We start from the raw sequence: 17,658 nt of genomic DNA, 5'->3' as shown, positions 1-17,658 counted from the left end.
GTATTCTCCCCATAACCCCTGATCCTTTTATTAATCAAGAACCTATCCATCTCTGTCTTAAAGACACTCAGTGATTTGGTTTCCACAGCCTTCTACGGCAATGAGTCCCACAGATTCACCACCCTCTGGCTGAAGAAATTCCTCAGTTTTAAAGGATCATCCCTTCAGTCTGAGGCTGTGCCCTCGGATTCTAGTTTCTCTGACTAGTGGAAACATCCTTTCCACAATCACGCTATCTGGGACCCTCAGTATTCTGTAAGTTTCAATGAGATCCCCCCTTATCCTTCTAAACTCCATCGAGTACAGACTCCGAATCCTCAACCACTCCTCATATGACAAGTCCTTCATTCCGGGAATCATTCTTGTGAACCTCCTCTGGACCCTGTCCAAGGCCAGCACATCCTTCCTTAAATAGGGGATCCAAAACTGCTCACAATATTCCAATGTGGTCTGACCAGAGCCTTATACAGCCTCAACATTGCTGTTCTTGTACTCCAGCCCTCTCAACATGAATGCTGACATTGCGTTTGCCTTCCGAACTGCTGAACTTGCACATTAACCTTAACAGAATCCTGAGCTGGGACTCAAATCCCTTTGAGCTTCTGATTTCCAAAGCCTTCACCCATTTCGAAAATTGTCTTTACCTCTATTCTTCCTACCAAAGTGCATAACTGCGCACTTTTCTATTGTATTCCATCTACTACTCTCCTAGCATGTCCAGGTCCTTCTACAGCCTCTCTGCTTCCTCAACACAATCTGTCCCTCTACATATCTTTGTATTATCCAGAAACTTAGCAACAATGCCCTCAGTTCCTTCTTCCAGATCATTAATGTATATCGTGAATACCTGCTGTCCTAAGGCTAACCCCTGCGGAACACCACTGGTCACCGGCAGCCGTCCTGAAAAGAACCCCTTCATCCCTACCCTCTGCCTTTTTCCAGTCAACCAATCCTCTATCCATGCCAGTACCTTGCCTCTAACACCATGGGCTCTTATCATATTTACCAGCCTCCTTTATGGCACCTTGTCAAAGGCCTTCTGGAAATCCAAATGGATCATGTCCACTGGTTCTCCTTTGTTTAACTTCCTTGTTACCTCCTCAAAGAATTCCAACAGATTTGTCAGGCATAACCTCCCCTTGATGAATTCATGCTTACTCAGTCCTATTTTATCATGCACTTCTAAGTTCTCTGCAATCTCATCCTTAATAATAAACTCTAAAATCTTACCAACAACCAAATTCAGGCTAACCAGCCTATAATTTCCCATCCTCTTCCTTCCTCCCACCCTTAAACAGATATGTTACATTAGCCATTTTCCAACACTCTGGGACCCTCCTTGCCTCCAGTGATTCCTGAAAGATCACCACCAATGCCTTCACAATCTCCTCAGCTGTCTCCTTCAGAACCCTGGGGTGAAGTCCATACGGTCCGGGTGATTTATCCACCTTCAAACCGTTCGGTTTCCCCAGCACCTTCTCCTTAGTGATGGCCACTTCACTCATCTCTGAGTGACTCTCTTGAAGTTCTGGTATGTCACTGGTGTCTTCCACTGTGCAGACTGATTCAGTTCCCCTGCCATTTCTTTGTTCCCTATTACTACTACTCCGGCCTTATTTTCCAGTGGTCCAACGTCCATTCTTGCCTCTCTCTTACCTTTTCTTTATCGGCAAAACTCTTGCAATCTTCTTTGATATTACTAGCTAGCTTACACTTATATTTCATTTTCCCCCCTTATTACCTTTTTTAGTTCTCTGTTCGCTTTTACAGGCTTCCCAATCCTCTGGCTTCCCACTAATTCTTGCCACATTGTAGGCTTTATCCTTTGCTTTTATGCTGTCCTTTACTTCCCTTGTCAGCCATGCTTGCCTCATTCTCCCCTTAGCATGTTTCCTCCTCCTTGGGATGAATTTCTGTTGCGCCTCCCAAATAACCCTCAAAAACTCCTGCCATTGCCATTGCTCCACTGTCTTCTCTGCTTCCAATCAACTCTGGCCAGCTCCTCCCTCATGTCTTTGTCGTTACCTTATTTAATTGTAAAACCTTTAGATCTGATTCCAGAGTCTCCCCTCAAACTGCAGGATGAATTCTATCGTTTTGTGGTCACTGCCCCCTAAGGGTCCCTTCACCGTAAGTTCCTTAATCAAGTCTGCCTCCTTACACATCACCAAATCCAGAATTGCTTGTTCCCGAGTAGGCTCTGTCACAAGCTGCTCCAAAAAACATCTCATAGACATTCTAGAAATTCCTTTTCTTGAGATCCGCTACCAATCTGATTTTCTCAGTCCCCCATGATTATTGTAGTGTTGCTGGTCTTGTGTGTCTTTTCTGTCTCCTGATTTATTTTCTGCACCACATCTAACTACTGCTCGGGAGCCTGTACATAACTCCCATCAGGATCTTTTTTCCTTTGTGATTTCTCAACTCTACCCACTACATCTTCCGACCCGATATCGATTTAAGTTCATTTCTTACTAACAATGCCAATGCAACCCCACCCCCTTTGCCCATCTACCTGAACTTTCGATAGAACACATATTCTTGGATATTTAGATCCCAGCCCTGATGCCCTTGCAGCCACGTCTCTGTGATGCCCACAACATTCTATCCGCCAACTTCAATGTGCGCATCTAGCTCATTTACCTTGTTTCGTATACTGTACACATTTAGGTATAGCAGCCTCTGTCCTGCATTGTCTGTCCCTTTCTCATAGTTGTCCCCTTTGTTTGCTGTGCCTGTAGTTGGATTCCTGCCACTTCTTTCTGTGGTATTATTTAGTCAAATACCACAATAATGCCAGAGTTTACCTTTCATGGAAGGATAAGCAATTCACTTTAAAGATACAAATTTCTTGGGTAAAGGTTTTTCTATTTGTAGAAAGAAGAGCCCATTTGTGCTGGACATATGGCTGTGGAATTTGTTACGTGACTTCTCATCCCATGCAATAAGCCCTCACTGGGAGTCTGAGATACTCTGCACCCGTGACAGTATAGATTACCATTCGGTGCACACACATGTACCCTGCATCCTATACCATGCCACACCAAAATGGACATCAGAAGCAGAAAGACAACTGCAGGTCTCTACTGGCCTTATAATCATGCCGAGGAATTTAAAAAAACAAAAAACTGGCTGCAGCTAGTTTCTATGCTTGATTTCTCCAAAAATCTGTCCTGGTCCACCCATGTTGACGCTACCACCAAGAAAGCACAACAGCGCCCATACTTCCTCAGGAAACTAAGGAAATTCGGCATGTCCACATTAACCCTTACCAACTTTTACAGATGCACTATAGAAAGCATCCTATCGGGCTGCATTGCAGCCTGGTATGGCAACTGCTCGGTCCAGGACCGCAAGAAACTTCAGAGAGTCGTGAACACCGCCCAGTCCATCACACAAACCTGCCTCCCATCCATTGACTCCATCTACACCTCCTGCTGCCTGGGGAAAGCGGGCAGCATATTCAAAGATCCCTCCCACCCGTCTTACTCACTCTTCCAACATCTTCCATCGGGCAGGAGATACAGAAGTCTGAGAACATGCACGAACAGACTCAAAAACAGCTTCTTCCCCACTGTCACCAGTCTCCTAAATGACCCTCTTATGGATTGACCTCATTAACACTACACCCTGTATGCTTCATCCGATGCCAGTGCTTATGTAGTTACATTGTATATGTTGTGTTGCCCTATTATGTATTTTCTTTTCTTCCCTTTTCTTCCCATGTATTTAATGATCTGTTGAGCTGCTCGCAGAAAAATACTTTTCACTGTACCTCGGTACACGTGACAATAAACAAATCCAATCCAATCCAATCCAATTTGCTCCTGCTGCCCCTGTCTGGGAAAAGACTTGTCACGAGCCTTATTGCAGTACAGTGGAATGTGAGAGGTCTGGGAACAGTCACTTCAACATCATTACAATGCTTATGATGGGCCTGCACCAATGCCAAGAACAGGCTCACCTATTGTCCTTCCAGGGTATTCCAGGAAATCATGAGGCAATGTGCAGTGAGGATCAGAAATGCCAGGTGTTTCCTTTTTATTTCTCACTACGCCTGTGAATGGAGTGTACATATATATACTATTACTGATCATGAGCCAGGGTAATTACAAAAGCGTTTCAAGGTTTCAGTAAGATTAGGAACCTTGGGCGTCATTCTCCGACCCCCCGCCGGGTCGGAGAATGGCCGTTGGCCGCCGTGAATCCCGCCCCCGCCGAAATCTCCGGTACCGGAGATTGGGCGGGGGCGGGAATTGGGCCGCGCCGGTTGGCGGGACCCCCCGCTGGATTCTCCGGCCCGGATGGGCCGAAGTCCCGCCCAGGAATTGCCTGTCCCGCCGACGTAAATCAAACCTGGTATTTACCGGCGGGACCAGGCTGCGTGGGCGGGCTCCGGGGTCCTGGGGGGGGCACGGGGCGATCTGACCCCGGGGGGTGCCCCCAAGGTGGCCTGGCCCACGATCGGGGCCCACCGATCCGCGGGCGGGCCTGTGCCGTGGGGGCACTCTTTCCCTTCCGCCTCCGCTACGGCCTCCACCATGGCGGAGGCGGAAGAGACTCTCCCCACTGCGCATGCGCGGGAAACTGACAGCGGCCGCTGACGCTCCCGCGCATGCGCCGCATTTCCGCGCCAGCTGGCGGGGCAACAAACGCCATTTCCGCCAGCTGGCAGGGCGGAAATCCCTCCGGCGTCTACCTAGCCCCTCAATGTTGGGGCTAGGCCGCCAAAGATGCGGAGCATTCCGCACCTTTGGGCCGGCGCGATGCCCGTCTGATTGGCGCCGTCTTTGGCGCCAGTCGGCGGACATCCCGCCGTTGGGGGAGAATTTCGCCCCTTATTTTCCAACATGATAACTTGTTAAAAATATACAGATCAAACATTTTGAATGTGGTAGAAATGTCTACCATATTCACATGTGTATTAATTGCTTCTTCAACAAAGATCTGTGCAACATTTTGAATACACGTCAACATTTGGATTTTTGTACAATTGTCTGTGGTAACCAACAAGCAGTTTCGGAGTAAAGCATATTTTAGCAACCAACAATTTGCTGAGGATGATAATGCAGTTTTACAGTGGTCTTTGTCAAGTAGAAACTTCAAGAGAAATGCAGGGAATATGAAACATTTGCTTTCTTTTGAATATTAATCTGTCAACCTTCCAGAAAGACAATAAACTTCTGACTTAATTTGCTTTAAGTACCTCAAAATCATCCTTTGAAAATGAATTTTTACCTCAATTTTTCTGTTCAGTGTGACCTTAATCACAATATTTCTTCCAGATCAATAATTTCAAATTGTGTGAGAGGATGTTGCTTTATAACTGCCTTAATTAGCTCTGAGATGTCATTTTGAAAGTAGGTTTTAATGTGGACACAATTGCATGATAACATCTGGTACTGATGCAGAGATATATACAGATTATTTTATGTCGCAAAATATTGGTAATTCACCATAAGTAATTCAAAGATTAAACTAGCACCCTGACCAATATAATAGTTACAATATGTAGTAAATAAGAACAAATGTAACTGGGACAATGTATATTTGGAAATAGAGTTGGATTTGTCTTCCTTTAAATTGAAAGTGAACACTGGTTTCATGTCTATATTCACATTTATAGGTCCTGAAGAAGCAAATAAACTTGTGAACAAACTGGCAACAAAACACAATGAAATCCTTGAATCAATAAAGGAACTGTGCAATGGGTTAAGAGAACTTGAATCAAAACTTCATAATGTGGTAAGCACATAAATTGTTCAGGTAGGAACTTTCAGTTTTACTGATGATTATAGTGGATGACTGTCTCTACAGGCTCCTCATGTATGCCAGCTCTATCTCATCACTATCACTGTCTTCACACCTCCAATGTCTAGTACTGGATGAGCAGAAGTTTCTTCCCCTGCCTCAACTCATCTGTTGTTGGAACCTTTATCCTTTGTTACTTCAGGACTTGGCTATTGTAATGCTCTCTTGACCAGCCTCCCATCTTTCTCCTTGCATAAAATTGAGCTCATACAAAAGATTTGCAGTCCATATCCTAATTCAAACCAAGTCCTTTGCATATGTCTCCCCTGAGCTCACTGACCTACATTGCCCTGCAACATATCAATTTTACAATTTCCAATGTTGTTTTTTTCTTTTTAAATATTTTTATTCAAATTTTTACATATTTTCAACAACCCCCCCCCCTTACAGAAATAAGAAAAAACAACGAACACATAAATAAACATCTTATAGCTATATCACATATTCCCCCACTATACAAGCCCCCCATTAAACGATAATAAACACAGTAGTAAACACAAAGACTCCCCCCCCCCGTGTTGCTGCTGCTGCTGACCGCCTCCTAACGCTCCGCGAGAAAGTCTAGGAACGATTGCCATCGCCTGAAGAACCCTTGCACAGATCCTCTTCCGGCAAATTTTACCCTCTCCAATTTAATGAACCCTACCATGTCGCTGATCCAGGCTTCCACGTTTGGGGGCCTCGCATCCTTCCACTGTAGCAGAATCCTCCGCCGGGCTACCAGGGACGCAAAGGCCAGAATACCGGCCTCTTTCACCTCCTGCACTCCCCCAAGTGCGAGTGCGAGCCCCCAACTCGGCTTAACCTGGGTGTTTACCACCTTAGACATGGTCCTCGCAAGGCCCCTCCAGAACCCATCCAGCGCTGGGCACGCCCAGAACATGTGGGCGTGATTTGCTGGGCTGCCCGAACACCTCACACACCTGTCCTCTACTCCAAAAAACCGACTCAGCCTTGCCCAGTCATGTGCGCCCTGTGCAGAACCTTAAATTGTATCAGGCTAAGCCTGGCGCAAGAGGAGGAAGAATTTACCCTACCCAGGACGCCCGCCCACGTACCCTCGTCTATCTCCTCCCCCAGCTCCTCCGCCCATTTACCTTTCAGCTCCTCCACCAAGGCCTCCTCCTCTTCCTGCATCTCCTGGTAGATCGGCGAGACCTTGCCTTCTCCAACCCACATCCCCGAGAGCACCCTATCCTGGATCCTTCGTGCTGGCAGCAGCGGAAATTCCCTCACCTGCCGTCTTACAAACGCCCTTACCTGCATGTACCTGAAGGCATTTCCAGGGGGGAGCCCAAATTTTTCCTCCAACGCCCCAAGGCTCGCAAACGTCCCATCTATAAACAGGTCCCCCATCCTTCTAATACCTGCCCTGTGCCAGCTCAGGAACCCCCCATCCATTCTCCCCGGGACAAACCGATGGTTCTCTCGGATCGGGGACCACACCGAAGCCTCTGCCTCCCCCCTGTGGTGTCTCCACTGCCCCCAAATTTTGAGGGTTGCCGCCATCACTGGACTCGTAGTGTACCAAGTTCACCACTCCACTCCTGGTCCAATCCACACAGTGCCGGGAAATGTTACTGTCACCTTCCCACACTGGGAACCGTCGAACAAATGCCACTGGGGGCCCTAAAAAGAGCCCCAAAGTCCGTTTCTGGCGGGAGCTGCCGAACGTGCGACTTAGCTTCGCATAGCCGGAAGTCTCCAACCTTGTTTTTAAAACCCTCCATGACATCACCCCTCCTTATCTCTGTAATATCCTACAGACCGACAAACCTCTTAGATTTATGTGCTGCCCCAATTTTAAAAATGGCTAACTGAATTTAAAAGGCAAAAGGAATCTAGTTTTGTTCAAATGTTAAATGAGATAGTTCGTTAACAAGTTCAGACTAGCCTGAAGCATGGAAATCATGTCTTGAGTGGGTGAGGGTGCTTAATTGGACAAAGGCCAATTTAGGATACACCCAAATTCGACAGGAACTGGGAGCTGCTATTTGAGGCCAAATCCACGTATGACGTGTGGGAGGCTTTTAAAGGCGAGTTGATTGAAGTGCAAGACCCTGCAAAAATGAAGGCTAGAAATGGCAAGATTCAGGAACCATGGATGAGAAGGGAAATTGTAAGCTTAGTCAAATGGAAAAAGGAAGCATACAATAGGTCTAGGTATCTAAAAACGGATGAAGCCCTTGAGGAGTACAGTGAAAGTAGGAAGGAACTTATACATGGAATCAAGAGGGTTAACGTAGTCAAGGAGAATCCCAAGGCTTTTTATGCATATATTAGGAGAAAGAGGGTAACAAGAGAAAGAGTAGCCCACTCAAGGACAGTGGAGGGACATGATGTGTGGAACCACAGGAAGTGGGTGAAATCCTTAATAAGTCTTTGTATCGGTTTTCACCAGGGAGAAGGACATAACAGATGTTGATGTCAGGGATCGGTGTGTGAACGTTCTTGAGAACGTCAATATATCAAAGGAGGAAGTCTTGAGTATCCTAAATTGCATTAAGGTAGACAAGTACCTGGGGCTGGATGGGATCTATCCCAGGTTACTGTGGGAGACAAGGGGAGAAATAGCCTTAACAGATATATTTACATCTTCTTTGACCACAGGCGAGGTTCCAGAGGACTAGAGAATAGCCAATGTTATTCCTTTCTTTAAGAAAGGAAGCAGGGATAATCCAGCAAATTATAGGCCGGCGAGCCTGACATCAGTGGTGGAAAGCTTTTGGAAAAGATACTGAGGGACAGCATGTATGCACATTTGGAGGAAAATGGACTAGTTAGTGACAGGCAGCATGGTTTTGTACCAGGAAGGTCATGTCTCACCAAGTTGATTGATTTTTTTGAAGAGGTGACAAAAAGGGAAGGGCTGTTGGTGTAGTTTATATGGACTTTAGTGAGGTGTTTGACAAGGTCCCACATGGCAGACTGGGACAAAAACTAAAATCACATGGGATTCGGGGTGAGCTGGCTAGATGAATGCAGAACTGTCTTGGTTATAGAAGACAAAGAGTAGCGGTGGAAGGATGTTTTTCAGAATGGAGATCTGTAGCTAGTGGTGTTCCACAGGGATCAGTGCTGGGACCTCTGTTCTTTGTATAAATGATCTGGAGGAAAATGTGGGTGGTCTGATCAGTACTTTTGCGAAGATTGGCGGAGTTACTGATAGTACTGAGGATTGTCAGAGGATAGATAGATTGGAGACTTGGGTACAGAAATGGCAGATGGAGTTTAATCCGGACAAATGCAATGTGATGCATTTTGCAGGATCAAATCCAGGTATGAATTATACTGTAAATTACAGAACCCTTAGGAACATCAAGATACAGAGGGATCTGGGCGTGCAGGTCCACAGTTCCCTAAAAGTGGCAACATAGATAGACAAGGTGATTAAGAATGCTTGTCTTCATCATTCAGGGCATTGAGTACAGGGGTTGGGAAATCATGCTGCAGCTATATAAAACCTTGGTTAGGCCGCATTTGGAGTATTGTGTGCAGTTCTGGTCACCACATTATCAGAAGGATGTGGAGGCTTTCGACAGAGTGCAAAGAAGGTTCCCCAGGATGTTGCCTGGTCTCGAGGGTGTTGGCTATGAGAAGAGATTGATTTAAAACAGGAATTTAGGGAGCTAGGGTGGAAGCTGAGAGCCAGGACAAACCATGTTGTCATCTCTCATTTGTTGCCGGTGCCGCGTGCTAGCGAGTTGAGGAACAGGGAGAGAGGGCAGATAAAGGTGGGTTGAAGTGTGTCTTCTTTAATGCAAGGAGCATCTGGAATAATGTAGGTGAACTTGGAGCGTGGATTGGTACTTGGGACTACGATGTTGTGGCCGTTACGGAGACATGGTTAGAACAGGGACAGGAATGGTTGTTGGAAGTTCTGGGGTATAGATGTTTCAGTAAGGGTGGGGAAGATGGTAAAAGAGGTGGAGGAGTAGCATTGTTAATCAAGGATAGTTTAACGGCTGCAAAAAGGCAGTTCGAGGGGGATCTGCCTACTGAGGTAATAGGGGCCGAAGTTAGAAATAGGAAAGGAGCAGTCACGTTGTTAGGTGTTTTCTATAGGCCCCCAAATAGTAATAGAGATGTGGAGGAAGAAATTGCAAAACAGATTATGGATAGGGGTGGAGGTCTCGGGGTAGTTGTCATGGGTGACTTTAACTTTCCAAATATTGATTGGAACCTCTATAGGTCGAACAGTTCGGATGGGGCAGTTTTTGTACAGTGTGTGCAGGAGGGTTTCCTGACACAATATGTGGATAGACCGACAAGAGGTGGGCCACATTGGATTTGGTACTGGGTAATGAACCAGGCCAAGTATTAGATTTGTTTCTGCGAGAGCACTTCGGAGATAGTGACCACAATTCGGTGTCTTTCACCATTGCAATGGAGAGGGATAGGGACATACGGCAGGGCAAGGTTTATAACTGGGGGAGGGGTAATTATGATGCGATTAGGCAAGAATTAGGGAGCATAAGATGGGAACAGAAACTGTCAGGGAAAGGTACAAATGAAAAGTGGAGCTTGTTCAAGGAACAAATACTGCGTGTCCTTGAAAGGGGAGTCCCTGTCAGGCAGGGAAGAATTGGCCGTGTGAGGGAACAATGGTCCACAAAAGAGGTTGAATGTCTTGTCAAGAGGAAAAAGGAAGCGTTTGTAAGGATGAGAAAACAAGGTTCAGTTGGGTCGCTTGAGGGTTACCAGGTAGCAAGGATTGAGCTAACAAAAGGGCTTAGGAGAGCTAGGAGGGGGCATGAGAAGTCCTTGGCGGGTCGGATCAAGGAAAACCCCAAGGCTTTTTACTCTTATGTGAGAAATAAAAGAATGACCAGGGTAAGGTTAAGGCCGGTCAAGAACAGTAGTGGGAACTTGTGCATGGAGTGAGACGAGATAGGAGAGGCGTTGAATGAATACTTTTCTTCAGTGTTCACCAAGGAGAGGGGCTATGTTTTTGAGGATGAGAGTGTGGTACAGGCGGGTAGGCTGGAGGAGGTAGATGTTCTGAGGGAAGTTGTATTAGCAATTTTGAAAAACCTGAGGGTCGACAAGTCCCCTGGGCCAGATGGGATATATCCTAGGATTCTTTGGGAGGCAAGGGATGAAATTGCAGAGCCTTTGGCTTTGATCTTTGGGTCCTCACTGTCCACGGGGATAGTGCCAGAGGACTGGAGAGTGGTGAATGTTGTTGCTCAAGAAAGGGAATAGGAATGACCCTGATAATTATAGGCCGGTTAGTCTTACTTCGGTGGTTGGTAAGTTAATGGAAAACGTCCTGAGGGATAGGATTAATGACCATTTGGAAAGATGCAGCTTAAACCTGGATAGTCTACACGGATTTGTGAAGGGTAAGTCTTGCCTCACAAATTTGATTGAATTCTTTGAGGAGGTAACTAAGTGTGTAGATGAAGGTAGAGCCTGATGTCGTATACATGGATTTCAGTAAGGCGTTTGATAAGGTTCCACATGGTCGGCTCATGAAGAAAGTAAGGAGGTGTGGGATAGAGGGAAATTTGGCCAATTGGATAAGTAACTGGCTATCACATAGAAGACAGAGGGTGGTGGTGGATGGAAAATGTTCAGACTGGAGACCAGTTACCAGCAGTGTACCACAGGGATCAGTGCTGGGTCCTCTGTTATTTGTGATTTTTATAAATGACTTGAAGGAGGGGGCTGAAGGGTGGGTCAGTAAAGTTGCTAATGACACCAAGATTGGTGGAGTAGTGGATGAGGTGGAGGGCTGTTGTAGGCTGCAAAGAGACGTTAATAGGGTGCAGTGCTGGGCCGAAAAATGGCAGATGGAGTTTAACCCTGATAAGTGCGAGGTGATTCATTTTGATAGGACAAATTTGAATGCGGATTTCAGGGTCAACGGCAGGGTTCTGAGTAATGTGGAGGATCAGAGCGATCTTGGGGTTCATGTCCACAAATCTCTGAAGGTTGCCACTCAAGTGGATAGAGCCGTGAAGAAGGCCTATAGTGTGTTAGCATTTATTCACAGGGGGTTAAGAGTCGTGGGGTTATGAGGCAACTGTACAGGACCCTGGTGAGACAACATTTGGAGTATTGTGTGCAGTTCTGGTCACCTCACTATATGAGGGATGTGGAAGCAGTGGAAAGGGTGGAAAGGAGATTTACCAGGATGCTGCCTGGTTTGGACGGTATGAGGAAAGGTTGAGGGAGCTAGGGCTTTTCTCTTTGGAGCGGAGGAGGATGAGAGGCGACTTAATAGAGGTTTATAAGATAATGAGGGGGATAGATAGAGTGGATGTTCAGAGAGTATTTCCTCGGGTGGATGTAGCTGTTACAAGGGGGCATAACTATAAGGTTTGGGGTGGGAGATATAGGAGGATGTCCTAGGTAGGTTCTTTACTCAGAGAGTGGTTAGGGTGTGGAATGGACTGCCTGCTGTGATAGTGGAGTTGGACACTTTAGGAACTTTCAAGCGGTTATTGGATAGGCACATGGAGCACACCAGAATAACAGGGAGTGGGATAGCTTGATCTTGGTTTCGGACAAAGCTCGGCACAACATCGAGGGCCGAAAGGCCTGTTCTGTGCTGTACTGTTCTATGTTCTAAACTAAGATTGTTTTCACTGGAAAGATGGGGGCTGAGGGGAGACCTGATAGAGGTCGACAACATTATGAGAGGCAGAGACAGGAAGGATAGTCAGAGGTTTTTTCCAAGGGTGGAAGTATCAATTACAAGGGGGCACAGGTTAAGGTGAGAGAGGAAAAGTTTAAGGGAGATGTGCGGGGTAAGTTTTTCATGCAGAGAGTGGTGGGTGCCTGGACCACGCTGCCAGAGGATGTGGTGGAAGCAGGCACATTAGCTCAGTGGGCTAAACAGCTAGTTTGTGATGCAGAACAAGGCCAGCAGCGCGGGTTCAATTCCCATGTCAGCTTACCCGAACAGGCGCCGGAATGTGGCGACTAGGGGCTTTTCACAGTAACTTCATATTCGCAGTAACTTCATACTTGTGTCAATAAACGGTTATTATTATTATTATTAACAACATTTAAGAGGCATCTGAATAGGTGCATGAATTGGGAGGAAATAAAGGGATACGGACCGAGTAAGGGCAGAAGTTTTTTTTTAGTTAGGGCATCATGATTGGCACAGGTTTGGAGGGCCGAAGGGCCTGTTTCTGTGCTGTACTTTTCTTTGTTTGTACTTTTTTCTTTGACTGTCCAGCATTCAGGGAACCAGAGCATTATCCTTTCAAGCACTGAATCAAATTTGTGATCAATTGCTCTGTGGCAGAGGATTTTTTTACAGTTAATCATATTTGTACTTTGAGGTATAATGCCTTCTATACATCTGTTTTGTGTATATTATTCTTTTTTTAAATATAAATTTAGAGTACCCAATTAATTTTTTCCAGTTAAGGGGCAATTTAACGTGGCCAATCCACCTACCCTGCACATCTTTTGGGTTGTGGGGGCGAAACCCACGCAAACACGGGGAGAATGTGCAAACTCCACATGGACAGTGACCCAGAGCCGGGATCGAACCTGGGACCTCGGCGCAGTGAGGCAACTGTGCTAACCACTGCACCACCGTGCTGCCCTATATTATTCTTACTCATGTTCCTGGTCCAGCAGAAATGAAGACAATTTTGCAAAATGTTTTGGTTGATTTTTCACATCTCTATATGAGAATTACATTCTTGTGAAGTGCCAAATGAAAGATCAAACAAATATGGCACAGTTTAATAACAATTTTGTAAAGATAATGCAATTTCTGCTTCAATGGAATTTGGGGAAACATGAAAATACCCCCAGCTCAAGTGTGCAAGAAATTCCATGATTTTCTCGCCACTTCATTTCAGGGAATGTTTCATTTTTTGTAAAATTAATACAAGTTCATCTTTGATCATGTCTACATGATGTCAGTATCGCAATACCTTTTGCGCATCCTCAAAAAAAATTTAAATTCTTATAGTAAATCAATCTATTACAAAAAATATATACTTAGCTGACATTAGAATGTTGACATAACACCAAGTAGCAAAAATGCTCTCTGTACCAGAACTGAACTGACTCAGAGGAAACATCCTGTAGATGATAGTTGGGTGCCTTTAACTAACATAGCTTACACTGAATGTCAATGTCAAACAGGCTGAAGCTGCAGGAAAACCAACCAAAAATTCAAGTCAATCAGATGAAACAAGAAATGTTCAGGAGCAAAAGCAGGTAAATATTTTTACATTTATCAGAAAAATAACAAAGTAATTTAGAACTTGATTATCTCAGATTTTGATCTCTTATTTTGTCACCATGTGGGAAACAATGGACGCAGTTTAATTTTTTGAAAATAAGAGTCTGTTCTGGGCGGGATTAGCGGAATGACCCCGCTATCTAACAGCACTTTATTGCTATTCCGGCCCCCGGCGGGAACGCGCTCACGTGGCCGCACTTAGTGCATTTTCTGCACTAAGGAGCTCTGACAAGTGGAGCTCCTCAGTGCAGGAAGAGATCGGAACGCCATTTATATAAGGTGCACCGATCTCTCAATCTCCCGAAGCGACCTATAAGGGGGTCCTCTGGGCCCCCCACACCCCACCTCACATGGGCAGAGCCTCCTGGATGTGTCCACCCAGACACATTGTCACTGCTAGCTTGGCACCCTGGCAGTGCCCCTGCCAACCTGGTTGTGCAAGGTGGCACCCAGGTGGCACTGCCAGGGTGCCAGATACTGCCACCCTGCTCGGAGGCTGACCACTTGAGGGCCTCCGATTGCTGGAGAGACCCGCCCCCCCAAGTGCTGTTCCACCTGGTCCGTATTTGAGGGGACCAGTGCTAAACGGTGACCGGCTGGGGTCTCCTTGGCGCGGCAGGTTGATCCTGGGAGCCGGTTCAATCTAGCGTTGGCAGAGTTAAGTGGGGTTTATGCTCATTTAACTGTGGTTCGATCTCGCAAGGCATAACGACTGTTGGGAATCCCGGTAGAGACCTCCCCTGGGGTCTGCCAGCCATGGGCGGCATGGTAGAACAGTGGTTAGCACTGTCGCTTCACAGCGCCAGGGACCTGGGTTCGATTCCCGGCTTAGGACACTGTGCGGATTTTGCACGTTCTCCCTGTGTCTGCATGGGTTTCCGCTGGGTGCTCCAGTTTCCTTCGGCAGTCCAGAAATGTGCAGGTTAGGTGGATTGGCCATGCTAAAAATTGCCCTTAGTGTCCAAAAAGATTGGGTGGGGTTGCTGGGTTACAAGGATAGGGTGGAGGTGTGGGCTTAGGTAGGGTGCTCTTTCCAATGGCCGGTGCAGAACTGATGGGCCGAATGGCCTTCTGCACTTTACATTCTATGATTCTATGTCCCGTCCAGATTCTGGTGGGACGTGGCCGGTAAATTATGCCAATGATTAACGGCTCTTAAAGCGCTAGGAATGACCCCGCTATCTAACAGCACTTTGTTGCTATTCCGTCATACATTTTCAGGCTGGCAGCCGGTGACTAGTGGTGTGCCTCGGGTCTGTGCTGGGACCACAACTTTTACAATATACATTAATGATCTGGAAGAAGGTACTGAAGGCACTGTTGCTACGTTTGCAGCTGATACAAAGATCTGTAGAGGGACGGTAGTATTGAGAAAGCAGGGGGACTGCAGAAGGACTTGGACAGGCTAGGAGAGTGGGCAAAGAAGTGGCAGATGGAATACAATGTGGAAAAGTGTGAGGTTATGCACTTTGGAAGGATGAATCAAGGCATAGACTATTTTCTAAATGGGGAAATGCTTCGGAAATCAGAAGCACAAAGGGACTTGGGAGTCTTTGTTCACGATTCCCTTAAGGTTAATGTTCAGGTTCAGTCAGCAGTTAAGAAGGCAAATGCAATGTTAACATTCATGTCAAGAGGGCTAGAATACAAGACCAGGGATGTACTTCTGAGGCTGTATAAGGCTCTGGTCAGACCCCATTTGGAGTATTGTGAGCAGTTTTGGGCCCCATATCTAAGGAAGGATGTGCTGGCCTTTGAAAGGGTCCAGAGGAGGTTCACAAGAATGATCCATGGAATGAAGAACTTGTCGTATGAGAAACGTTTGAGGACTCTAGGTCTGTACTCATTGGAGTTTAGAAGGATGAGAGGGGATCTTATTGAAACGTACAAGATACTGCGAGGCCTGGATAGAGGGGACATGGGGAGGATGTTTCCACTTGCAGGAAAAACTAGAACCAGAGGACACCATCTCGGATTAAAGGGACGATCCTTTAAAACAGAGATAAGGAGGAATTCTTTCAGCCAGAGGGTGGTGAATCTGTGGAACTCTTTGCTGCAGAAGGCTGTGGAGGCCAATTCACTGAGTGCTTTTAAGGCAGAGATAGATAGGTTCCTGATTAATAAGAGGAGCAGGGGTTATGGGGAGAAGGCAGGAGAATGGGGATGAGAAAAATATCAGCCATGATTGAATGGCGGAGCAGACTCGATGGGCCAAGTGGCCTAATTCTGCTCCTATGTCTTATGGTCTTATGGTCTAATGTATTTATTCCATTTATTTTAGCTCCATGCAAGACACTGTGAGGTATAGGTGGCCCATTTACATGAGTGAGGTCATTGGCACAAGGGGGTCTCTCCTGGACCAAAGTGCATTCAAAATGGAGGGTGTTTTCCCCCTCCCTGTCCCCACTCCGTAGAATACGTTGGGAGACTGCCAGATTTTGTTGCCTAGTCTCCCCATGTGGCAGCAGCTCCCCAATCTGGACAAATTGCATGCAGAGATGGGAAGTGCCCCTAATTGGCCACATGGTAGCTCAATTAGGCAACTGGCAGGTGACACAACTGCTACCTTTCCTGCCGCTTGCAAATAGGCACCTCCCAGTCCATCCCAAATGGTTGGTACAATTCTTTCCAATCTTTTAGCCTTCTATTTACAACATCAAACTTATTCTTAAATACAGACTAAACTGTTTTCAACGAGGGTTCCATGCTTATTCATAGAATTTACAGTGCAGAAGGAGGCCATTCGGCCCATCGAGTCTGCACCGGCTCTTGGAAAGAGCACCCTACCCAAGGTCAACACCGCCACCCTATCCCCATAACCTAGTAACCCCACCAAACACTAAGGGCAATTTTGGACACGAAGGGCAATTTATCATGGCCAATCCACCTAACCTGCACATCTTTGGACTGTGGGAGGAAACCGGAGCACCCGGAGGAAACCCACGCACACACGGGGAGGATGTGCAGACTCCGCACAGACAGTGACCCAAGCCGGAATCGAACCTGGGACCCTGGAGCTGTGAAGCAATTGTGCTATCCACAAGGCTACCGTGCTGCCCTTCTGAGCCATTGGAACAAACTTTGGAAAGATGGACTTAAGAGGAAGTTATGGCCATGGTTAACGTTTCGAGTCTGTATGACTAGAACGCTAACTCGCTCTCTCTCTCTCCATGGATGCTGCCAGACCCCTGCTGAGTTTTTCCAGCATGTTCTGTTTTTCTTTTAGATTTCCAGCCTCTGCAATATTCTGCTTTTACTTCAGCAATAAGAGAGGTTAGGAAGGAGGGTAGAGAAACCTAAAGAGGGAAAGCAGAAAGCACTGCACTGAGAAAAAGACAAACAATGCAGTATACAGTGGTCCACTCACAATTGTTTGATCGCTACGTTCCATACATAGAATTTACAGTGCAGAAGGAGGCCATTCAGCCCATCGAGTCTGCACCAGCTCTTGGAAAGAGCACCCTACCCAAGGTCAACACCGCCACCCCATCCCCACAACCCAGTAACCCCACCCAACACTAAGGGCAATTTTGGACACTAAGGGCAATTTATCATGGCCAATCCACCTAACCGGCACATCTTTGGACTGTGGGAGGAAACCGGAGCACCCGGAGGAAACCCACGCACAC

At 46.4% G+C, this 17,658-nt stretch overlaps 1 protein-coding gene across 4 annotated transcripts in view; it reads left to right on the top strand.

The window, feature by feature from the left end:
• Positions 1-17,658, top strand: part of ccdc141 (coiled-coil domain containing 141) — a 340,177-nt gene that overhangs the window by 291,515 nt on the left and 31,004 nt on the right. For 3 of the 4 annotated variants that reach the window (XM_072477265.1, XM_072477256.1, XM_072477284.1), the window contains exons 21-22: positions 5,627-5,745; positions 13,930-14,004. In XM_072477265.1, coding sequence (XP_072333366.1) covers positions 5,627-5,745; positions 13,930-14,004 — 194 coding nt within the window. The remainder of the gene's footprint in view (positions 1-5,626; positions 5,746-13,929; positions 14,005-17,658) is intronic. The other variant, XM_072477274.1, reaches the window with a different exon arrangement.

Source organism: Scyliorhinus torazame, chromosome 2, assembly GCF_047496885.1.
Source record: "Scyliorhinus torazame isolate Kashiwa2021f chromosome 2, sScyTor2.1, whole genome shotgun sequence".
NCBI classification, from domain to species: Eukaryota; Metazoa; Chordata; class Chondrichthyes; order Carcharhiniformes; family Scyliorhinidae; genus Scyliorhinus; species Scyliorhinus torazame.
Note: the sequence above shows the minus strand (reverse complement) of the source record. Positions and strands in the feature narration are given on the sequence as shown.